The 26112-nt window shown below is 42.4% G+C and overlaps 1 protein-coding gene across 3 annotated transcripts in view; it reads left to right on the top strand.

Annotated features, from left to right (window-relative positions):
- TASP1 (taspase 1) overlaps positions 1-25155 on the top strand; it is a 215769-nt gene extending 190614 nt beyond the window's left edge. For all 3 annotated transcript variants that reach the window (XM_069768773.1, XM_069768772.1, XM_069768774.1), the window contains 3 exons: positions 6133-6243; positions 6322-6395; positions 23917-25155. In XM_069768773.1, the coding sequence (XP_069624874.1) occupies positions 6133-6243; positions 6322-6395; positions 23917-24009 (278 nt within the window). In that variant the 3' untranslated portion in view covers positions 24010-25155. The remainder of the gene's footprint in view (positions 1-6132; positions 6244-6321; positions 6396-23916) is intronic.
- The last annotated feature ends 957 nt before the right edge of the window (positions 25156-26112 follow it).

Genomic DNA, 26112 nt, shown 5'->3' on the forward strand with positions numbered 1-26112 from the left:
GAAAGTCGGTGCCAATCCGACCCATGACGCCTATGCGGCGTCATGGAAAGATCGCGTCCCTGCAGATCGGGTGAAAGGGTTAACTCCCATTTCACCCGATCTGCAGGGACAGGGGGAGTGGTAGTTTAGCCCAGGGGGGGTGGCTTCACCCCCTCGTGGCTACGATCGCTCTGATTGGCTGTTGAAAGTGAAACTGCCAATCAGAGCGATTTGTAATATTTCACCCATTATAACGGGTGAAATATTACAATCCAGCCATGGCCGATGCTGAAATATCATCGGCCATGGCTGGAAATACTAGTGTGCCCCCACCCCACCCCTCCGATCGCCCCCCCACCCCCCCGATCTGGCCGGTACACTGCTCCGGCTCCCCTCCGCCCTGTGCTCCGCTCCCCCCCGTGCTCGTGTCCGCTCCCCCCGTGCTCCAATCACCCCCCCGTGCTCCAATCACCCCCCCTGCACTCCGATCCACCCCCCCCCGTGCTCCGTTCCACCCCCCCGTGCTCCATTCCAGCCCCCCCGTGCTCCGTTCCACGCCCCCCGCGCTCCGTTCCACCCCTCCCGCGCTCCGATTCCCCCCCCCGTGCTCCGATCCCCCCCCCCCGTGCTCCGATCCCCCCCCCCGTGGTCCCCCCCCACCCTATCATACTTACCGATCCAGCCGTGGTCCCGTCCGTCTTCTCCCGGGCGCCGCCATCTTCCAAAATGGCGGGCGCATGTGCAGTGCGCCCGCCGAATCTGCCGGCCGGCAGATTCGTTCCAAAGTGCATTTTGATCACTGAGATATAATCTATCTCAGTGATCAAAATAAAAAAAATAATAAATGACCCCCCCCCTTTGTCACCCCCATAGGTAGGGACAATAAAAAAATAAAGAAATTTTTTTTTTTCCACTAATGTTAGAATAGGGTTAGGGTTAGGGGTAGGGTTAGGGGTAGGGTTAGGGTTAGGGGTAGGGGTAGGGTTAGGGGTAGGGTTAGGGGTAGGGTTAGGGTTAGGGCTAGGGTTAGGGCTAGGGTTAGGGTTAGGAATGTGCACACGTATTCTGGTCCTCTGCGGATTTTTCCGCTGCGGATTTGATAAATCTGCAGTGCTAAACCGCTGCGGATTTATGGCGGATTTACCGCGTTTTTTTCTGCGCATTTCACTGCGGTTTTACAATTGCGATTTTCTATTGGAGCAGTTGTAAAACCGCTGCGGAATCCGCACAAAGAAGTGACATGCTGCGGAATGTAAACCGCTGCGTTTCCGTGCAGTTTTTCCGCAGCATGTGTACAGCGATTTTTGTTTCCCATAGGTTTACATTGAACTGTACACTCATGGGAAACTGCTGCGGATCCGCAGCGTTTTCCGCAGCGTGTGCACATACCTTTAGAATTAGGCTATGTGCACACGGTGCGGATTTGGCTGCGGATTCGCAGCAGTGTTCCATCAGGTTTACAGTACCATGTAAACATATGAAAAACCAAATCCGCTGTGCCCGTGATGCGGAAAATACCGCGCGGGAACGCTGCGTTGTATTTTCCGCAGCATGTGAATTCTTTGTGCGGATTCCGCAGCGTTTTACACCTGTTCCTCAATAGGAATCCGCAGGTGAAATCCGCACAAAAAACACTGGAAATCCGCGGAAAATCCGCAGGTAAAACACAGTGCCTTTTACCCGCAGATTTTTCAAAAATGGTGCGGAAATATCTCACACGAATCCGCAACGTGGGCACATAGCCTTAGGGTTAGGGTTGGAATTAGTGTTGTGGTTAGGGGTGTGTTGGGGTTAGGGTTGTGATTAGGATTATGGCTACTGTTGGGATTAGGGTTAGGGGTGTGTTGGGGTTAGTGTTGGAGTTAGAATTGAGGGGTTACCACTGTTTAGGCACATCAGGGGTCTCCAAACGCAACATGGCGCCACCATTGATTCCAGCCAATCTCATATTCAAAAAGTCAAATGGTGCTCCCTCACTTCCGAGCCCTGACGTGTGCCCAAACAGTGGTTTACCCCCACATATGGGGTACCAGCATACTCAGGACAAACTGCGCAACAATTACTGGGGTCCAATTTCTCCTGTTACCCTTGTGAATCTAAAAAAATGCTTGCTAAAACATAATTTTTGAGGAAAGAAAAATGATTTTTTATTTTCACGGATCTGTGTTGTAAACGTCTGTGAAGCACTTGGGGGTTCAAAGTGCTCACCACATATCTAGATAAGTTCCTTGGGGGGTCTAGTTTCTAAAATGGGGTCACTTGTGGGGGGTTTCTACTGTTTAGGCACACCAGGGGCTCTGCAAACGCAACGTGACACCCGCAGACCATTCCATCAAAGTCTGCATTTCAAAAGTCACTACTTCCCTTCTGAGCCCCGACGTGTGCCCAAACAGTGGTTTACCCCCACATATGGGGTATCAGCGTACTCAGGAGAAACTGGACAACAACTTTTGGGGTCCAATTTCTCCTGTAACCCTTGGGAAAATAAAAAATTCTGGGCTAAATAATTATTTTTGAGGAAAGAAAACGTATTTATTATTTTCACGGCTCTGCATTATAAACTTCTATGAAGCACTTGGGGGTTCAAAGTGCTCACCACACATCTAGATAAGTTCCTTTCAGGGTCTAGTTTCCAAAATGGGGTCACTTGTGGGGGGTTTCTACTGTTTAGGCACATCAGGGGCTCTGCAAACGCAACGTGACGCCCGCAGAGCATTCCATCAAAGTCTGCATTTCAAAACGTCACTACTTCAATTCCAAGCCCCGGCATGTGCCCAAACAGTAGTTTACCCCCACATATGGGGTATCACCGTACTCAGGAGAAACTGGACAACAAATATTGGGGTCAAATTTCTCCTGTTACCCTTGGGAAAAATAAAAAACTCTGGGCTAAATAATTATTTTTGAGGAAAGAAAACGTATTTATTATTTTCACGGCTCTGCATTATAAACTTCTATGAAGCACTTGGGGGTTCAAAGTGCTCACCACACATCTAGATAAGTTCCTTTGGGGGTCTAGTTTCCAAAATGGGGTCACTTGTGGGGGGTTTCTACTGTTAAGCCACATCAGGGGCTCTGCAAACGCAACGTGACGCCCACAGAGCATTCCATCAAAGTCTGCATTTCAAAACGTCACTACTTCACTTCCGAGCCCCGGCATGTGCCCAAACAGTGATTTACCCCCACATATGGGGTATCAGCGTACTCAGGAGAAACTGGACAACAACTTTTGGGGTCAAATTTCTCCTGTTACCCTTGGGAAAATAAAAAATTGCAGGCTAAAAGATCATTTTTGAGAAAATAATTTTTTTTTTTTTTTTCATGGCTCTGCGTTATAAACTTCTGTGAAGCACTTGGGGGTTCAAAGTCCTCACCACACATCTAGATTAGTTCCTTTGGGGGTCTAGTTTCTAAAATGGTGTCATTTCTGGGGGATCTCCAATGTTTAGGCACACAGGGGCTCTCCAAACGTGACATGGTGTCCGCTAATGATTGGAGCTAATTTTCCATTTAAAAAGCCAAATGGCGTGCCATCCCTTCCGAGCCCTGCCGTGCGCCCAAACAGTGGTTTACCCCCACATATGGGGTATCAGCGTACTCAGGACAAACTGGACAACAATATTTGGGGTCCAATTTCTCCTATTATCCTTGGCAAAATAGGAAATTCCAGGCTAAAAAATCATTTTTGAGGAAAGAAAAATTATTTTTTATTTTCATGGCTCTGCGTTATAAACTTCTGTGAAGCACCTGGGGGTTTAAAGTGCTCAATATGCATCTAGATAAGTTCCTTGGGGGGTCTAGTTTCCAAAATGGGGTCACTTGTGCGGGAGCTCCAATGTTTAGGCACACAGGGGCTCTCCAAACGCGACATGGTGTCCGCTAACAATTGGAGCTAATTTTCCATTCAAAAAGTCAAATGGCGCGCCTTCTCTTCCGAGCCCTGCCGAGTGCCCAAACAGTGGTTTACCCCCACATATGAGGTATCGGCGTACTCGGGAGAAATTGCCCAACAAATTTTATGATCCATTTTATCCTACTGCCCATGTGAAAATGAAAAAATTGAGGCGAAAAGAATTTTTTTGTGAAAAAAAAGTACTTTTTCATTTTTACAGATCAATTTGTGAAGCACCTGAGGGTTTAAAGTGCTCACTAGGCATCTAAATTAGTTCCTTGGGGGGTCTAGTTTCCAAAATGGGGTCACTTGTGGGGGAGCGCCAATGTTTAGGCACACAGGAGCTATCCAAACGCGACATGGTGTCCGCTAACGATGGAAATAATTTTTCATTCAAAAAGTCAAATGGCGCTCCTTCCCTTCCGAGCCTTACCATGTGCCCAAACAGTGGTTTACCTCCACATGTGAGGTATTGGTGTACTCAGGAGAAATTGCCCAACACATTTTAGGATCCATTTTATCCTGTTGCCCATGTGAAAATGAAAAAATTGAGGCTAAAAGAATTTTTTTGTGAAAAAAAAGTACTTTTTCATTTTTACGAATCAATTTGTGAAGCACCTGGGGGTTCAAAGTGCTCACTATGCATCTAGATAAGTTCCTTGGGGCGTCTAGTTTCCAAAATGGGGTCACTTGTGGGGGAGCTCCAATTTTTAGGCACACGGGGGCTCTCCAAACGTGACATGGTGTCCGCTAAAGAGTGGAGCCAATTTTTGATTCAAAAAGTCAAATGGCGCTCCTTCCCTTCCAAGCCCTGCCGTGCGCCAAAACAGTGGTTTACCCCCACATATGAGGTATCAGCGTACTCAGGACAAATTGGACAACAACTTTCGTGGTTCAGTTTCTCCTTTTACCATTGGGAAAATAAAAAAATTGTTGCTAAAAGATAATTTTTGTGACTAAAAAGTTAAATGTTCATTTTTTCCTTCCATGTTGCTTCTGCTGCTGTGAAGCACCTGAAGGGTTAATAAACTTCTTGAATGTGGTTTTGAGTACCTTGAGGGGTGCAGTTTTTAGAATGGTGTCACTTTTGGGTATTTTCAGCCATATAGACCCCTCAAACTGACTTCAAATGTGAGGTGGTCCCTAAAAAAAATGGTTTTGTAAATTTCGTTGTAAAAATGACAAATCGCTGGTCGAATTTTAACCCTTATAACTTCCTAACAAAAAAAAATTTTGTTTCCAAAATTGTGCTGATGTAAAGTAAACATGTGGGAAATGTTATTTATTAACTATTTTGTGTCACATATCTCTCTGGTTTAACAGAATAAAAATTCAAAATGTGAAAATTGCGAAATTTTCAAAATTTTCGCCAAATTTCCGTGTTTATCACAAATAAATGCAGAATTTATTGACCTAAATTTACCACTAACATGAAGCCCAATATGTCACGAAAAAACAATCTCAGAACCGCTAGGATCCGTTGAAGCGTTCCTGAGTTATTACCTCATAAAGGGACACTGGTCAGAATTGCAAAAAACGGCAAGGTCTTTAAGGTCAAAATAGGCTGGGTCTTGAAGGGGTTAAAAACAGAACCCCAAATAAAAATGGCATATTCGCGTTTTGTTTTTTTAATATACCCACTTGGACATTTTTTTCTTATTTTTGATACAATGGATGGTGTCTTTTAGAAGTACAACTCCCATAAACTACATTTAGCACGTGTCCATAGCACAGGTCAAAAGTGTATGATCGCAAGGAGTCTGACCGATCACGAGCGGGGGGGACCCAAAGTACCCTGTGTGCAGTAATGGCATAAAGCCTGCAAGAAATAAACGCTACAGGTTTATTGTCTCCCTCACACTGCTAATGCTGATCATACATTAATGTACCACTGATACATGGAAATAATCTAGGTCAACATTGAATCTGTTTTGGTCATATGATCACCTAGGTGCTTTTTTTCTTTTGAGACTGTACTAATTTTTACACCCCACCCATTGAGCTTTGACTGGTAATGTGGCTCCCTACACCAGTTGGATCTCCTTCAGGAGAACAAATAACCACTCAACACTGGAAGGAAGGAAGCCAAAAAGGGCTCACGATAAGTAACTGCAAGCAGAGATCTTGAGGGGAACCTCGAGGAATTGATTACTTTTATTTGCAAGAACTGTTTTTAACCCACCACATTTTTTTTTTCATTATAATGATCAGTATTTTATCACGTGTCATATAAATTGTTTAACCAAAGTAATGATTTTTAGGTTCACCCTTCCTGGCTAATGAAGATAGCATTCTTGGTGGTGTAATTGTTCTTCGATCGTGTAGATGTTCTTCGAAGCTGGACTCGGCAGACAATAAGCAGGCTCTGCTAGGTACAGAAAAGCAAATCTTAGTGGTTTAGCCCTATGTTCATGTCTCTGCATACCCTAATTCCTACTTTTCCCTTGCAGTTGAGTTCCTGTGGAGCCATACTACGGAGAGCATGTGTGTTGGTTACATGTCTGCTGAGGATGGCAAAGCCAAGGTTTGTAAAGAGTGACTTGTTTCTAATCACTAACAGGTTCTATGGAAGCCAAAGCATTCACTAAGACTTTTCTGCATATGAAAGTTAGGATTGACAATGAGTCCCGTTCCCAGAAAGTAATTTATCGCTGAGCATTACCAAAAAATACCCTAATATTTGAAAATTGTCTTTGTTCCCAGTCAGGGATGAACAATAAACTTAGATGTTCATTTATGTTATCTCACTCTCTAGATTATAAAGTATACTGTTTGTTCTGTTGTCTTCTCAATTCTTGTCCAGTTCGTTTAGGATTTACATTTTATTGTGACTTATGGCAGCTAACTGGTTAGTCAGGTGAAAAAAAAATATCACCTATCCGTCGGTGGAAGTCAACAGCTGGGAGCCGCATTAGTTGGTAGATTTGGAAACTATTATTCCTGATAGAATAAAGAGACCGTGCATATGATTGACCTATAGGCCGTTCATTCACTATGGGTCTGTCAAGCACTTCACTCTTCTTTTTCCAGCACCCTTATAGAGAATGGAGCTCCCGACCTACTGCTGTCGGTCAGTGCAGTTCCCAGCTGTGGGACACCCACCGATCAGCAAGTTATCATCTTCCTGTTTACTGGTTATAAGTATTGATAAGTATTGATGAGAGAATGTGCTTGGATAAGGTTTTATCCAAGCATGCTTGTGTTCTAAGAGTGTCTTCAGCGTGCTCAAAAAATATGTTCAAGTCCCCTCAGCTGCATGTCTCGTGGCTGTTCGACAGCCACAACACATGCAGGGATTGCCGAAGAGCTTGCCAAAGATGAATGGTTATCACCCAAGCTTGTTCTTTTAACTCCTTATCTGAGCATGTTTGCTCATCATTAGTTAAAACTTGTGAAAAATACAGTATTGTTCTCTCTAATTATAAGACACACTTTTTTCCTCCCAAAATTTGGAAGAAAATGGGGTTGTGTCTTATAATCTGGATGTGCCTGCTGTGGATGGGGAGGTGGGGGAGCAGCAGCTGCGGATCAGCGTGTCACGGTAGTTAGAAGCCGGCTGCTGCGGCTAACACTTGTGTACAGAGATGAAGAGAAATGAATATTCACTGCTCCCCACGCCCATAGTTCCTCCTACATCTATCCACTGAAGCTGGCACCGAGAGGTGGAAGGAACTGTGGGCTTGTGGAGCAGTGAATATTCATTTCTCTTTAACAGCGGACACTGTAGACGCAGCCACCGGTTCCTGCGGCTGCTGGACAGTCACGTGTGCCCGCTACTAAAGAGAATGAATATCCACTGCTCTCCACGCCCATGGGATACAGTGCTAAAACGGGCCTAATGACCTTTAGGGTACATTCCAGTGGGACACAAACACAGCAAATTTTCTTTCTGAATTTTTCACATGGAAAATCTGCAGTTTTGCAGTAGTCATGCGGTGTGAGATTTTAAGGCATTTTATGCACATAATCTCATAATGACCATTTTTTTGGGAGTGTTTACCACCGTTTTCACCCTTTGCAGTGCAATGCAAAGAAGGAAATATGCAGCTTTAACACACATTATTAGCAATGATAATTGCAGCCAAAATTCCGAATGGCAAGTCTGTTTTTTTATATAGTACATATTTCTGCTGAAATTTAAAAAGAAAATAGCAGAAAATCTTGTGAAATTAAGCTTTAAAGTGAATTTATGAGCAAATTTTACAATGCAAACTGTATACATTATTAAATATATCAGACTTGATGAGATTGGTGTATTTCCTTTGAAAATACATGTCAGAATTGCTAAGTATTCCCTGATATTAAGATGTGCATTTTATAAATCGAGCTATAGAGTGAATGAGTTCTCAAGTCAAAGGTTAGTCAGTATCCAACCACCCAGCCTGAGAGCTGCAGCTTATACTGAGCAGTGTGAGAACTCGGCAAGGAGGCGGTACTCTGAAGTTCTGTCAATCAGGGTGAAGATTGATTTAATCGTTCATACAGGATCATACTGCTATTATGACATGATTTTTTTTTAAGTACACCTGCCTCATAATCTAATATATAATTAATAATGTATGCAGTTTGTATTGTAAAATTTGGTGACAAATCCATGCTAAAATATATCCAAAGGTGGAACATCACTTAAAGTATTGTGTATTCAGTTTAAAGGGGTTGTGCCCTTTCAGAATAGTTATTCCAATAATCTCCATAAGTAGAAGAAAAAAAATAATAAATGAACTGAGTTTTACTTACCCTCCCTGGGTCCAACGCTGGCTGTCTTCTGTTGGTCAGTCTGTGTTGTTCACCTGAAGTTCTGACTTCACTTAGACGGCGCTGCAACCAATCGCTGACCTTAGCGGCTCTACCGATGTGGACAGCATAATCTGCTGGGCTCACTGATTGGCTGCAACGTTCTCAAATGTGATGTCAGCGGCGGATACACAGCTTTGGCCCCGGGCAGCATAAGTAAAGCACAGTTAACCATTATAGAGGAAAAAGTTTTCTGAAAGGAGACCTCCCCTTTAAGCTAAACCAGAAGCCCCGTATATGCATGTTTTCTGTGTGTAGTAATTATATGTGCCCTTATGTTGATTATAATCGGATTATCCAACAAACTGACAGCGGGACATGAACGAGCCAGTTATAGCGCCCCTGATGGCAGACTACGGGTTATGGACCAGAAAAACACTACAGTTGATTTTGGCTAAATGAAAGGCTTGATCCACATTCAAAGCATTTCATATCTTTTTGATGGTGAGAAAGGATTAGGAACAGATGCCGTAGGTGACGAATTTCACACTTTACAATATTGCAGATAGCTGGCTTCTATATCTAATTCATCCAGATTTACTATTCTGCTCTCAAAATAAAACCGTTTATTCTTTTCAGGTGGTTATACTTTGTGGCATTGATTTTACTCTCAATTATTTTTAAATATTCTTTAGAAATTCTATTTTATTTACGGTGAGGTTAATGCAGATTCACATTGAATTGGGGCTTAAAACTGCCACAACATACATTTCTAACCACAGAAGAGGTGTGCGCTGCTTTCCTGTGTTTGGAGGTGTCGGGGAACAAGGCACAACTGCCCCGCTGAGGGAATCGTGTTACTCACTTTCTCATGTTTTAGATGTGGGGTTGGTATTTTAAGAGGTGTTTTTATTGTGTTATGAACTCATTTTCAGATTTTTCTTTTTTCCCCCACGGTGACCATAGACTGGGACGAAGATGGCGAAACATGAAAGTTTAACCTAAATACTTTTATTTACATAAGTTAGGGCCACATTTCTTTATCTTATGCAATGACTAAAGAGAACGAGATTCATCTACTAAATAGAACGAGATTCATCTTTTTCTAACTATTGCTTTTCTTTTTTTCTTAGTTTATGAAAATTCAATGAAAACAATAACATTTTATGTCTTTTTCTTTTTTTTTTTATCCAATGTGTAATATGGGGTCCCAGATAAAGCCAAGTGCAGTGCTCCGCTGCCGCACAGGGCATGAGTGGCGCAGTTGTCGAGCCTGCACACTGACCGGAGTGGGTGCCATAAATCAGACTCACACTAATATAATCTGTGTATTATCACCAATCCTTTGGATAAGTAAAAAAAAAAACACATTAAGGTACCGTCACACTGAACGATATCGCTAGCGATCCGTGACGTTGCAGCGTCCTGGCTAGCGATATCGTTCAGTTTGACACACAGCAGCGATCAGGATCCTGCTGTGATGTCGTTGGTTGCTGCAGAAAGTCCAGCACTTTATTTCGTCGCTGGACTCCCTGCAGACATCTCTGAATCGGCGTGTGTGACGCCGATTCAGCGATGTTTTCACTGGTAACCAGGGTAAACATCGGGTTACTAAGTGCAGGGCCGCGCTTAGTAACCCGATGTTTACCCTGGTTACCAGCGTAAAAGTTAAAAAAGACAAACACTACATACTTACCTTCCGCTGTCTGTCCCCGGCGCTGTGCTTCTCTGCACTGGCTGTGAGCGCCGGCCAGCCGGAAAGCACAGCGGTGACGTCACCGCTCTGCTTTCCGGCCGCTGTGCTCACAGTCAGTGCTGGAAAGCACAACGTCGAGGACAGACAGCGGAAGGTAAGTATGTAGTGTTTGTTTTTTTTAATTTTACGATGGTAACCAGGGTAAACATCAGGTTACTAAGCGCGGCCCTGCGCTTAGTAACCCGATGTTTACCCTGGTTACCGGCATTGTTGGTCGCTGGAGAGCTGTCTGTGTGACAGCTCTCCAGCGACCAAACAGCGACGCTGCAACGATCGACATCGTTGTCGGTATCGCTTCAGCGTCGCTGAGTGTGAAGGTACCTTTAGACTCAAAAAAGAAAAATTATCATATATTCACCTTTTCAGCCCCTCACCGTACCTATTTTTTTTCTTTTATTATCTTTTGTCCTTGACAGATTTTGTAGTAGAAGCAGATATTTCTGGAGATTCATGCCAGGGAGACTCGGCGAAACAATTTCTAATCATACATTCTTGGGATTGGCAGAGCACCAAAGCTAGTATTCTAAAACTGTAATCTTGCGTATTAGGGTTTCTTTAAATGGTAAATTAGAACCTTAATAATAATTTTATTCATCTTCATAAAACATAAAAGGGCAGGTGGTAAACCACATACAATTAAAAGCCGTAATCCCATCTGCCCGGCACTTAGTGATACATCCTTGTAATAATGCAGCCTTGTTCCCTGTCATTGTATAGTCATGTCTCCGACTTGTGTGGTTTCTCTGGAAATCTTTAGCAACCACATTTCCTTCTTCTGTGGCCTAGAGCTCTACAGAACTATGGTAACATTGAGCAAGTGGCTTCATCATGGGTTACCCTGAGCTTTCTCTTTCAGGCAACTAATCAGTTCCTTGATCTGACCTTTATTATTTCAGGTATTAATTTCTTGGGATAGCTTGTTCTCATTCGGTTATTCTGGAGTCGGTCTGCCACTTTAGATTATATTATTCTTGATTGATATGGTATAACATTGGGCAGAGTCATATTTATATGCATATTTGTATTGTCTTATGAACTAACAGCAATTCTTTTGTATTACTGTTGGATCATTTCGAGTTATTAGATGCCTCTATGTGGTAGACTGCTTGATATACCGTAAGTGTCTTGGTGGCTTGTTCCCCCTGATTTGTCCACCTTTTTAAATGTTTTTATGTCCCCTTTCCTTTGCAAAATATATATAATAAAGGTATAGTTTTTCACTATTTGGCTCTCCCATATGCCTTTTATTGTGAGCATTATTGGGTTTTGTTACCAATCCTATGCCTTTGTTTTTGTTCATACCCTTCATTTTTGGTATATGGCACACTGGCCCATGTATTAATTAGATATTATTGCTGCGGTGCCACTCCAACTTCCCCTTTTTTCTTTTCTAAACAACTAGTGATAAGCGAACGTGCTCAGATAGTGTTAACTGAGCATGATTGGGTGCTAACCGAGTGTTTTCAGCATGCTCGATTAATATATTCGGGTCCTTGCGGCTGCATGTCTCGCAGCTGTTCGACAGCGGCAACACATGCATGGATTGCCTGTTTGTTATGGAATCCCTGCATTTGTTGCAGATGTCGAATTCACACTTGCGGGGACTCTAAGATGTTATTCGGCTATGCCGAAGACACTCGTCTAGCACCCGAGCATGCTCCGATAACACCTTATCCGAGCACTTTCGCTCATGCCTAGTAACAACCCCTTTTAACTTTACTATACCAACTTCACCGCATTATAGACCTAAAATGGACGTACACATTAATGTAGTTTTATGTTTGATCTTTGACTGAAAAAAAAGTCATCTTGTTCAGTCATAACACTGATGAAGCCATCAACATTTTATTCCATATTGGCTGTTCTAGGCCATACATGACACCAACAAGGTGGAAGAATAATTGTCCATAGACAAACATTATTTCACTCAATGAATTACTTTTTTTCTTTGTCCAACTATCATATGAAAAAAAATCAAACATGGCCGACTTGATTTCCGATGATGGACGTTGGTCAGTTGAACGATTTGTTCATTTTTTTTAAGTTTGACCCTACATTTGTTTAGGTGGAAATGGTTTATTTTGAGCCAACAAAGTCTGATGTTTCTGGCTACCTTAAGATCGCAATGATTTTTTTTTCTATTTGCTTAATGACTTCAGCATAACAAAATTATAAAATACTTCATATAACCAAAAGTGCGATATGGACAGATTTCTGTTAGCTTGCATTAATTACAGGTGTGCATGTGACAGTTTTTTTTTGTTTTGTTTTCATAAAAACAAACATTAAACATGAAACATGAAACCAAACATTATTATTTAGTTATATAGCACCATTGATTCCATGGTGCTGTACATGAGAAGGGGTTACATACAAATAACAGATATCATTTACAGTAAGGCCTCTTTCACACTTCAGTCTTTTGGCGTCAGTCTAAAACCGCCATTTTCCTCAAAAAGCCGATCCGCCATTTTTTTTTTTTTGGCGGATCCGCTATTTTCCCATAGACATACATTAGTGGCGGATTGTGGCGGATGGTCGTCCGTTCCATCCGCCATGTGACGGATCCGTCGAGATTTGGCGGACGTCATCTAGACATTGACGGACATTATAACGTTTTTTGTCTACACCGAAATGGCGGTTCGCGACGGATCCGTCACGTCCGCCATTCTATAGAATGGCCGCCTATGGGCGACGGATCCGTCGCGACCGTCATTTCGGCGGATCCGTCGCCCCAATCCGCTTTACCAATTGAGCATGCTCCAAAAAGTAGATACTTTTCCCTGACAACCCCCAAGTAACGGATCCGTCAAAAAAAGGATCCGTTAGAACCATTTTCTCAACAATTGTGACGGATCCGTCACTATGTCGGAGCAGACTGACGCCAAACAACTGAAGTGTGAAAGAAGCCTTAGCAAACTAACAATTACAGTCTGATACAGAGGGGCAAGGACCCTGCCCTTGAGAGCTTACATTTTACAGGATGGTGGGGAAGAAGACAATAGGTTGAGGGTTGCAGCAGCTGTTGGTGAGGCGGTAGCTTCAGTAGTGATGAGGAGGAAGCGGGGTCAGTGCAGGCTGTAGGCTTTCCTCAAGAGGTGGGTTTTCAGGTTCCGTCTGAAGGATCCGAATGTGATTGATAGTCGGACATGTTGGGGCAAAAGATTCCAGAGGATGGGGGATATTCGAGAGAAGCCTTGGAGGCGGGTGGGTGAGGAGCGAATAAGTGTGAATAAGAGAAGGAGGTCTTGGGAGGACCAGAGATTACGTTACGGAAGATATCAGGAGATTAGTTCAGAGATATCTGGAGGAGACCGGTTATGGATGGCTTTGAAGGTCAGTATTAATAATTTGAACTGGATACGTTGAGGGAATGGGAGCCAGTGAAGAGATTTGCAGAGGGGGGAAGCGGAGGAATAGCAAGGAGAGAGATGAATTAGTCAGGCAGCAGAGTTAAGGATGGACTGGAGAGGTGCAAGGGTGTTAGCAGGGAGGCTACAGAAAATGATGTTGAGTAGTCGAGGTGGGAGATGATTAGGGCATGCACAAGCATTTTAGTAGATTGAGGGTTTAGGAAAGGACGGATTCTGGAGATATTTTTGAGCTGAAGGCGACAGGAGGTGGAAAGAGCTTGGATGAGCAGTTTGAAGGACAGAGCAGAGTCAAGGGTTACTCCGAGGCAGCTGACTTCCAGTACGGTGGAAACCGTAATGTCGTTAATTGCAATAGATAGGTTAGGTAAAGAAGATCTGTGAGATGGAGGAAAGATGATGAGTTCAGATTTGTCCACATTGAGTTTGAGAAAGCGAGAAGAGGAGGAGGATATGGCTGATAGACACACTGGGATTCTGGACAGCAGAGAGGGGACGTCTGGGCCAGAGAGGTAGATCTGAGTGTCATCAGCATAAAGGTGGTACTGGAATCCATGGGACTTTATGAGTTGTCCTAGGCCAAGTGTATAGATTGAGAAGAGTAAAGGTCCTAGAACAGAGCCTTTGGGGACTCCAACAGAGAGGGTGGGATTAGGAGGGATGGGGCAATGATGAATGTGCGGTTGGAAAGGTATGAGGAGATCCAGAATAGGGCGAGATCTTTGAAGCCAAAGGAGGAGAGGATTTGTAGTCGGAGGCAGTGGTCAACTGTGTCGAAAGCAGACGACAGGTCTAGGAGGAGTATAGAGTATTGTCTGTTAGCTTTGGCTGTAAGTAGGTCGTTAGTAATTTTGGTCAGGGTTGTTTCATTTGAGTGATGGGGGTGGAAACCAGATTGTAGATTGTCAAAGAGCAAGTTAGATGAGAGGTGGGAGGAAAGTTCATTATGGATGTGCTGCTCCAGGAGTTGTGGTGGTTGAACAATGAAGACTTGCCTTGCTTAGTCGATCTTATTTTTAAAGTGTGTGGCAAAGTCCTCAGCAGAGATGAGAGAGGTTGGAGGGGGCAGTGGGGGGCAGAGGAGGGAGTTAAAAGTTTTGAATAACTGTTTGGGGTTGTAGGATAGGGAAGATACGAGGGTTGTGAAGTAGACCTGTTTAGCAGAGGTGAGAGCAGATTTGAAAGCGAGTGTAGCCTGTTTGAATGCAGTGAAGTCGCCTTGATAATGTGTTTTCTTCCAACTCTGCTCTGCAACCCTGGACACTTGCCAGAGCTTTTAGTGGTGTTATTGTGCCAGGGTTGTCTATTGATACGTCACACTCTGCCATAAACGAGAGGGGCAACCGTGTCAATAGCTGAAGCGAGAGTGGCATTGTAGAAAGCAGTAGCACAGTCTGTGTCATGGAGTGATGATATGGATGCCAGTAATAGAACAGAGTCAGAGAGTGTATGAGTGTCTAGGTGTTCAAGGTTTCTGCAGAGGTGCGCATGTTGCTGGACATGGACGACATGTGAGGAGGTCAGAGATGAGAAAGTGAGTAGTTGGTGGTCGGATAGAGGGAAAGGGGAAGTGGTGAAGTTAGATAGAGAGCAGAGACTGGTGAAGACCAGGTCTATTGCATGTCCGTCTGTGTGGGCGGCTGAGGAGGACCACTGAGCAAGTCCAAAAGATGAAGTAAGGGACAGGAGTTTGGAGGCTGATGACTAAAGGGTATCAGTGGGGATGTTGAAGTCACCCATGATGATAGTAGGAATGTCAGTGGAAAGAAAGTGAAGAAGCCAGGTAGAAAATTGGTCAAAAAAGGCAGTGGCCGGGCCCGGAGGTCGGTATATGACGGCCACTTGGAGGTTGGAGGGAGAGTAGATGCAGACAGAGTGGACTTCAAAAGAGGGAAGGGTAGAGGTGGGATTGGGTTAAAGGTGTAGTTAGAAGAAAGGAGAAGACCCACTCCTCCACCATGTCTGTTGCCGGGGCGAGGAATGTAGGTGAAATGCAGGCCGCCGTAACGCAGCGCAGCAGGCGAGGTGGTGTCAGAGGGTGTTAGCCATGTTTCTGAAAAATGAAAAGTTTTCTTTTTGCAAGAAATTTCATTTTTGACCATTGCCTGATATTTAGGCTATGTGCACACGTCAGGATTTCTTGCAGAAATTTCCTGAACAAAACCGGACATTTTCTGCAAGAAATCTGCATGCATTTTTTTTCTCGTATTTCTCACGGTTTTTTGCAGATTTTTCCGGAGGTTCTGGGATGCAATAATATAGTGGGAAATACGCAAAAAATCTGCAAAATTAATGAATATGCTGCGTTTTTTTCCACACAAAAAACGCAACATATGCACAAAAATTGCGGAATTCATTATAAATGATGGGATGCGTATGTATGCATATTTTAAATGATTTTTATCGCGTTTTTATAGTGAAAAAACTCGAAAAATCCGGAACGTGTGCACACAGCCTTAAAGAATATGAATGAATATGGCAGAGCTGCTAATCCACAGTCCATAAAGAAGAGTAGTGCAGGTTTTGGAGGAAAGAAAAACTTTTTTTTGAGACAGCCACAAACATAATTTGACTAAAAAAAAATTAAATAAAAGCCTTTTGATTTTGAGCTGAAACATTGCAAATATTTTGATAATTTCATAGTTTAATTCCCATAAGATAAGCTGTCACATTAAAAAACAAAACTTTAGTTGTTCATAGCTCTACAACAATCTATACAGCCATCTGTAATGGTAATTCAGACTGTTGCTTCACATTAGTCTGACAGGCTGTGTCTTCATGTAGATTACTGTAATCCACCAGAAATTATAATCATTACATGCGTATGTGACCTACCCATTTACAAGCAGATAAGTCTCCTTTACGTTACATTATCCATTGTCTTTCATGTGTCGGCTCGTGATACAGAGCAAGGTGCTTCAGGCATTTCCTTTATCGGTGAAATCTCCGTGCTCATGAAGATCGCAGTCTTCACAGTTGCATCCTTTTGACATCTGGTCTACATTGTTATCATATTCTCCAGCCGGGAATCTTGATTCTGATGACAGAAACAGCTGCTGCTCTCAGTCCTTCTTCTGAAGAGATGTTTTTGACCTTTCCTGAAATGAGTTAATCTCCCTCTTCTAGTCCTGTCTCCCAGGCTTCTGTAGTGTTTCGAGTGTGAAACTTCAAATGCATATGTTGATCCGAAACATTCCTTGCATCTTGCTACATTCTTCTTATTATGGATTTTTTCATGTTTTGTTATATGTACCTATTTATGTTTAACCCCCCAAAATTAAAATATTATAGATGCCTTAGGGTAAGGCCATACAGTGGCCAGTAAGGATGAGCGGACCCATGGAAGTTCGGGTTTTGAAAGTTCGGGTTCTAGTTCCCTCTGTATTTTTCTCTCTTTCACTTCCTTCCCCCGGAATTCCAAACATTGAAACTGACTCCCAGGAGAAATCCATGTTCCGAGTTCAGCACCGGACACTAAGTGACAAACCCCAAACTTTAAAGTTCGGGTTCCCTCATCTCTATTGACCAGGTCACAATGTGGTGCTGCCACGATGCGTCTGAAAATCACAGCGACAAATAACAGGGCTCATGCGGACATCAGGGATTTTTTCACGTACAAGAAAAACAGACCAAGCTTCATCAGTGAGTGACATTAGAGTTTAGACAGCGTTTCATCAGTTTTTTTCACCGATAGGAGAAAGTGGAGAAACTTTTTTTTTGTTATCAGTCAGTAAAAAAATAGATGGCATCCGAGTGCGGTCAGACTTTTTTCACTGACCCACAGAATTACATTGCCGATTTTGATCAAATGCTCTGGTCAATATCGGACTTGCATCCATGACTTTGTACGGACTACTCAGTCATAGGAAAAAATCCAACATGTGAACAGCCCCACAAACTGTCATAGGTACAAGTGCATCATAACTGTTTAAAGAGAATCTGTCACCCCCAAAATCAACTGTGAGCTAAGCCCACCGGCATCAGGGGCTTATCTACAGCATTCTGTAATGCTGTAGATAAGCCCCCGGTGTATCCTAAAAGATGAGAAAAAAAGGTTAGATTATACTCACCTGGGCGGCCGTCCGATCCGATGGGCGTCGCGGTCCGGGGCCTCCCATCTTCTTACAATGACGTCCTCTTCTGGTCTTCACGCTCCGGCGCAGGCGTACTTTGTCTGCCCTGTTGAGGGCAGAGCAAAGTACTGCAGTGCGCAGGCGCCGGGAAAGGTCGAGAGGCCCGACACCTGCGCACTGCAGTACTTTGCTCTGCCCTTAACGGCAGACAAAGTACGCCTGCGCCGGAGCCGCAGCGTGAAGACCAGAAGAGGACGTCATCTGATGAAGATAGGAGGACCAGACCAGTGAGTATAATATAACCTCTTTTTCTCATCTTTTAGGATACATCGGGGGCTTATCTACAGCATTCTGATGCCGGTGGGCTTACCTCACCCTTGATTTTGGGGGTGACAGGTTCCCTTTAATATGCCAACTGGATAGGTGATTTCAGATACCTAGGTAATATTGACTCTTGTCATGTTGAAGTATATTGGCATCTGAAAATGTAGAATAGCATTTCAGATAAGTTTCACAGCAACACACACCGATGTTCTTAAAGGCGTGTGCAATATGGTATACAAACAAAAAAGGTCCCAAATAGCCTTCACTTGAGGGGAGAAAGGGAATGAAAAAGAAGGGGGAGAAAGTATGAAGTTTCCATGAAGAAAAAGCGAAGTTAAGCACATTATATTAAGGTCACAGATTTATATTCATCAGATTTTAGTAACTTGTCTGTTGTACCTCTAAGAGGCGCTGTAAGATCCTCCATCCTCGCAAATTCCTGCATTTCATTAAGCCATATCGAAATTGAGAGAGGAGATGCCACATTCATCAGATGGCGCACTACCGAAAGCTTATAGATGTATGAAGAGATGTCACATGGTAGCTGCAGAAATAAGGGACACTTATGGGAAGATGGGACACTTGGCATGAGACAATGTAGTTTGGATGGCACCTTGTACAATCTCGAGAGGAGCTTAAAGTTTGCCTCTTGTATTCTGTTAGCTATCGAAGATCATTGAGTAAGAGCATACAAACAAGTTTTCTGTTCAGGAGAAAAAGTAAGTTCTAGGTCTCTTTCCCTGTCAAAGATATATGTGGGATTTCGAGAATCTGAGGGACATGCCAACAGTCCATAGATTTCTGACAAGGCATGGTTACCTCTGGCCCTGTATATAAGCATTCAAAAGTCCTTTTGATCCCTGGAGTATCCTGAGGTATTTTCTCATGTCTGCTACAAAAAAAATCCCAATGCTCAATATGGAAGCTAGATGTGATATAGTCATCTAATTGCCGTTTAGCATAAAATGTTGGACTTGTGTGTTTAATTGTAAGTGCCGCGCAGTTTGTGGGTCAATCAGCTGTTCTGTTTAACAAGCAATCACAATCATCAGCAGTTAAATTACCTGTAGCCCAATGTGGCAGCTCCGTCTGGCCTTACCTGAAAACTATATTGGTCCATACCCCCACTGTATTTTCGATCCAAATGCTGTCAGTAAAAGAAAATGGGCAACAATATTATGCAATGGGGCATTACAGGCAACCTATTTTTTTCACTGAACGAACCTGCACATGGGAATAATGGCAGCAGAATGGGACTCACCCATTCAAGTCAGTGGGTGTGGGAAAAAAAAATCAAATGTCATACGTATAGCATCTGTTTTCTATGGATACACTGCAATTCTCTAACATAGGAAACTGTAAATGGTCTTAGGTCTAAGAGGTAAGGTTTCTCCTTGTGGAGAGTGACATACCAGCTCTGGCTTGTCAAGGTAAGGAGGCTTATTCGCCCTGCAATACTCCTCTGGGAAATTTAATTTGGCTCTTATCCTAAGTCATATTGCAAGACTCGTTAAAGGATTGATTGTGACTTGTAGGATTGTAGGATCGCTTCTTCCAATAGGTGGCGCTATAGAGTTCAAGTCCTCTTTTTCTCTGAAGAGTCAGTTTGCATGTAAATGGTCTTGTAAGTTAATAGATACTGCTGTAAAAAGAACAGATTGCATATGGATGACAAGTGTGAAAAAAAAATAATTTGTGTTTTTGGATGAAACTCTGACTTTTAAATGGTTGTGTGATCCTGGTGTTAAAGAGAACTTTTCATTGGATTTGTTACAGATCAAATAAAAAAATTAAAAATCCAGAGTCTGGTCCTCTTTTTAAAACAATCATTTTGCTAAAATATGCAATCCAGATCTGACATCCAGGAGTGAAGTGCTACTTATAGGGCTTGGCTGAAGTGTTTCAGATCAATGGAGTCTTTAACCCCTTAATGACCAGGGGTATTTCAGTTTTTGCATTTTCGTTCTTTGCTCCCCTTAACTTTTTAATTTTTCAGTCAATATGGCCATTGGTTTTAACATATCATGTACTGGAAAACGTGAGCAAAAATTCCAAGTGTGGTGAAATTGCAAAAAAAAAGTGCAATTAAACAGTTGTTTCTTTTTTTACCTTGTTCACTAAATGTTAAACTCACCTGCCATTATGATTCTCCAGGTCAATACAAGTTCTTAGACACCAAACATGTCTAGGTTCTTTTTTATCTAAGTGGTGAAAAAAAAATTTAATTTTTGTTAAAAAAGAAAACAATTGCGCCATTTTCCGATGCCCGTAGCATCTCCTTTTTTCGTGATCTGGGGTTGGGTGAGGGCTTATTTTTTGTGTGCCGAGCTGACGTTTTTAATGATAATATATTGGTGCAGATACAATCTTTTGATTGCCCGTTATTGCATTTTAATGCAATGTTGCGGCAACCAAGAAACGTATTTCAGGCTTTTCAACTTTTTTTTTATCGTTATGCCATTTCAGGGGTTTTTTTTGTATATCGATCGGGCAATTCTGAATGCGGTGATACCAAATATGTATGTGTGTATATATATATATATATATATATATATATATATATATATACATTTGAAATTTTTTTAGTTTTATTTTGAACGAAGCGAAATGACGGTAATTTGAATTTTTTAATTTTTTAAATATTTTTAAAAGCATTTTTTTTTAACTTTTTGCATGCTTCAATAGTCTCCATGAGAGACTAGAAGCTGCAAAACTTCTATTGCCTCTGCTACACACAGGCGATGATCAGATCGCCTGTGTGTAGCAGAAATACTCACTTGCAATCTGGCTATGGCAACCATAGACATCTGCTGAAGACCACTGGTTGTCATGCCGACCCATCGATGATCCACGATTATGTGACGGGGTCACCAATAAGTGGGATAAAGGACGCGCTTCTGGTAAGCACAAGTTAAATGCCGCCGTCAGAAACTAACAGCGGAATTTAACTAGTTAACAGCCACAGTTGGATCGCGATTCCACTCGCAGCTGTTGCGGGCACATGTCTGCTGTATAGATCAGCTAACATGTGCCGGAAAGGTGCGGGCTCAGCACCAGAGCCTGCACCAAACGGGGTGTATCTTATTTCACCCAACGTCGTAAAGGAGTTACTCATGGGGTTATGAGTGAAGACCATGTTGGTCCAAAACAAATTAGCCTATTGGCGTTTCTTTCATGCCAATTGAGAGAGAGATTGCCGTGCACAGGCTGAGCTAAGCAATTGATTTCTTTAATTGCATCCATGTGCTTGAAATAATATATAGAACTCGCTAACATACTTGTATTACCAAACATGGGCAGGTTTCAGTGTCCTAGAAGCCGCACTTCCAGCTTGTGTTGGACATAAGAAAGTTTCCTGTGTCAGCATGTCTGTAGTGCCGTGTGTAAAGGGGGTGGCTGACCTGCTCATTTAACACTTAAGCCAGCCTCCTTTTCTCTCTCTAAATCAGCGGTGCCAGAGAAGGTGTCTGGCTTAGCTATTGAAAAGAGCAAGTCACTTCTCCACGAACACTCTGTTGACATGCTGACACAGGAACGCAAGGAAAATAATAGAGGAGTGGCACTGATATTGAGACGCCTTTTAATAAGTATATTTGTTTGTTTTTATGTTTTGATTTTAAACATATCTAAACATATTCTTTCAAGTGGACATCCCCTTTAAGCTCTGTAGCTCTGTCACAACTTTCTCTGCACCGCAGTACCTTAGTCCGACTCATGAATCTTATCTGGATGGAGCCATGTTACAGTTCCCGGTATTGTGGTTTGTTGGAAGTAAGGCAAGAAAAAGTAGAATGAAACTCATTGTCGGGATTGTCCGGAGCCCCAGCCAAGCGTATTGTTCCCTGCCGATCGTATTGTCATGGTGGTTCAATACTATTATAAGATGGAGAGAACCCATTTAATAATCAGTAACAGTTTATGGGCTAGGAAAAGCAAAGAAAACTAAATATTGCAAAAACATCTAAACTTTTTATTTATTCTTCCATTATCAGTGAAGCATTGTTTCATTAAAGAAGTTGCACTATTTGTTTTTTACAGTCTCCCTGTCCCTTGTCATTCAACTTTTATGCGGTCTGTGGTCATAAGTCAGCTGAGAGGAGCTTGGAAAACAACAGATGTTATAAACTTTGTCTATAGTATTATTTTTATTTTTATTTTAGTCTTTGGAAACACATGGTCAGGTCATGCCTGCACCAACCTCTTAGCACCCCTTCTTCTTGTTCTCCGTAGAGTACTAACAGATTGTGAGCTTACCATGGAGAAAATGTATGAGATGATGACGTGATACATTAACAAGATGTACATTTTCGACATGGGTCATTAAGAGGTTTGAAGTCCTAAACCACAATATAACACAGTTGACATTGACCTTTTTGACACCTTATTCCACAAAGAAAGTGGACATTTTCCCATTAACAATCCTGGGTCATATGGAAAATTGACCTTAACCTCTTATCAACTCTAGATCACGAAATGTGTTAACTAATGCTAAAACTTACGTACTCTTTAAACCACTGGTTATTTAAAGTGATAACTTTTGTAGAGAAAAGTTAGGGTACCGTCACACTAAAACGACGCTGCAGCGATACGACAACGATGTTGATCGCTGCAGCGTCGCTGGAGAGCTGTCACACGATCCCGAAGTCCCCGGTAACCAGGGTAAACATCGGGTTACTAAGCGCAGGGCCGATGTTTACCCTGGTTACCAGTGAAGACATCGCTGAATCGGCGTCACACACGCCTATTCAGCGATGTCAGCGGGATTTCCAGCGACGAAATAAAGTTTCAAACGATCTGCTACGACGTACGATTCTCAGCGGGGTCCCTGATCGCAGTAGCGTGTCAGACACAGCGAGATCGTAAGGATATCGCTGGAACGTCACGGATCGTGCCGTCCTAGCGACCAAAGTGCCACTGTGTGACGGTACCCTTAGGCATGCTGGATTGCTGATAAATTATTTGAGCCTGATTTAAGATGGTCAAATGCATTGAATGGGAACCTATCAGTCATTTAAAACCACAGGCAGCTCGAATAAGTGCATGGCTGCGTAATTGCTGCCAGGTATGATCCCTTCTTTAATGTTGTAGCATTTCAGAGAAATCATAGTTTGAAGAGCCGTTCAGGGACTATAGGGAGAAATTAGACTAGTCCGACACTGCCCACGTTCGGCTTCTCCCCGCACCACTCTAGCTAGTTGACAGGTCCCGATGTACACACATGGGAGAGAACTGTTTGTCAACTAAAGCAGTACATGGAGATGCTTTACTAGTTTTATCTATCCCTATTGTTCGTGACCGCATCATCAAACTCTGCTTTGCGGTGTTTCAGAGATTTGTGCAGCCGGGTTCTGATTCCTGCTGTCCCGTGGTTTGAGCAGCATCAATCGACTGAGATATTCTCTTCAAATTACATATTTTGATTCCTAAATTGTGAATTATGTGCTCACTAAGCATCCCTGTTTGCCACTTGCGACATTATCTTAAGAACTTGCCAGGTTTTGATGGTAAAAACGGGCAAGCAGACCAGGAATGAATAAAAATCAGATTGAACACACTAATTAAAAACGGTTTGTTTTTTGTATGCCTAAATGAATAAGGTCTAACTAGAGTTGAGCCTTATTTTTTTTTTTTTACCTTTAGTTGAACTTGTCTTTTACATTACCGTCGATACCTCTACTTTCTCTATAGACTTTGACGAGACCTCATGGTGTGCCATTGTAAATACATTCCAGGGGCGAGTTGTTTGATTTCTTAACCTCATCTTTTCTTTCTTTTTTTTTTCTCCAGACACACATTTCCAGGCTCCCTCCGGGTGCAGTGGCTGGCCAGTCTGTCGCCATTGAAGGCGGTGTGTGTAGGTTAGAGAGCCTACACAGCTGAAGATGACCCTTCCTTCGGCCACCAGCTGCTTCTTCCTCACAGATGACACACTTGTAATACTACAGAAGCTGTCGTCATTGCACAATATATAACCCGTACAGCATGCAGCTGTGTATCCTGTATTCCTCTCGTGCCACAGTGAAAGCGTCTTCTGATAATATTGTGCTTACTTCCAGTAGGCTGCTTCAACCTCTCAGTAGATATTGGACCTTGTGTTAGTTTGATGTACCCCTTTTCCTAATGATTTATTAGAGTGTAGTGTTTTGTTTTTGATGATCTTGTTCTCTGATATTTTACTCGTTTCCTGGTTATATTTTCCTTGAAATTCCAAGTAGTTTTGGAGTAATTCTGTATCCCTTTGACATCCCTTTAAATTCCTGACTGTCATATAAGTAAGTGTGCTCAGTGCAGATGGGAAGTTGGCTCAAATAACATTCTTATTTTTTACATAACCTAGGATGGGTTAATGTAATTTATATTTTCAGGGTTTTTTTTGCATTTAATTTATTAATTATCTGCAACATGTTATTTCTTATAGAATATTAGTCTGTCTTTTTTCCTGCAGTTAAAAGAAATGTATGACTATGCCCTTGTTTAAACAGCGCCACTCTTGTCCATTGGCCGTGTCTGGTATTTCAGCTTGGCCCCTTTCAAGTAAATGAGTCTAAAACTGCAATATTACAAATTGCCTATAAATAAGAGGTGCTGTTTCAGCAAGGAAGCAGTCATGTTCTGTTATTACAGTCCCTTTAAGTGACTGTCTGAATTTATTTTATTTATGGGGTATATGGAGACATATTTATGGTATGCACATATAACGTTATAAAATTAAGGTAAAAGAAATATACACAATAATTTCACATAGACATAGAGCTTCATGGAAACACATACTAGCTATATATGAGTCTACGTTATACTTATAGATGGGCTTCCAAGCAAAACGATAATTCACTATAACATATATTTGCTAATGCTGCTGGTCAATAGTTCAACTCTTGTCCAATGATGTTTCTTGCAAATGAAAATGTACTGTAGTAAGACTACAAAGTATATAGAAGTCTATGTACTGTAAACTGAATATTACTGTGCGGTTCTTTAAGTATATTTTCTATGACTGCAAATAAAGTCAAGTATTGCTATACACTTTCTTTGGCTCTGAGCATTTGTTCACTGACGTAATTAAAAGGACAAGGTCAGGCGTTAAGTACACCATGACGCGGCCAGTCACTTACGTGCACTCCCACTTGTTTTCCATCTCAAGCCTTCTCTAGCTTTAAAAATTGAGAGCTGTCAATCAAAGAAGGGGGAGGGTAAGCCACAAAAGGTCACTGCTAAAGAATCTGGCTGTTTGCAGAGTGCTGTATCCAAGCATATTAATGTAAAGTTGTGTGGAAGGAAAAAGTGTGGTAGAAAAAGGTGCACAAGCAACCAGGATAACCGCAGCCTTGAAAGGATTGTTAAGAAAAGGCCATTAAAAAATTTGGGGAAGATTCACAAGGAGTGGTTTGCTGCTGGAGTCATTTCTTCAAATGCCACCTCATACAGATGTATTCAGGACATGGGCTACAAGTGTCGCATTCCTTGTGTCAAGCCACTCATGACCAACAGACGCCAGAAGCGTCTAACCTAGGCCAAGGAGAAAAAGAACTGGACTTGCTCAGTGGTCCAAGGTGTTGTTTTTAGTTGAAAGTAAATTTTACATTTCATTTGGAAGTCAAGGTCCTATTGTCTGGTGGAAGAGTGGAGAGGCACACAATCCAAGCTGCCTGAGGTCTAGTGTGAAGTTTCCACAATCAGTGATGGTTTGGAAAGCCATGTCATTTTCTGGTGTAGGTCTACTGTGTGTTATCAAAACCAGTCAGCGCAGCTGTCTACCAGGAAATTTTAGAGCAGTTCGTGCTTCCGTCTACCAACAAGCTTTTTGGAGATGTAAATTTTATTCTCCAGCAGTATTTGGCACATGTCCACACTGCCAAAAGTACCAATACCTGGTTTAAAAGCAACAGTATCACTGTGCTTGATTGGCCAGCAAACTTGCCTGACCTTAACCCCATAGAGAATCTATGGGTTATTGTCAAGAGGAAAATGAGAGACACCAGACCC

The sequence above is a fragment of the Ranitomeya imitator genome, chromosome 5, assembly GCF_032444005.1.
Source record: "Ranitomeya imitator isolate aRanImi1 chromosome 5, aRanImi1.pri, whole genome shotgun sequence".
NCBI classification, from domain to species: domain Eukaryota; kingdom Metazoa; phylum Chordata; class Amphibia; order Anura; family Dendrobatidae; genus Ranitomeya; species Ranitomeya imitator.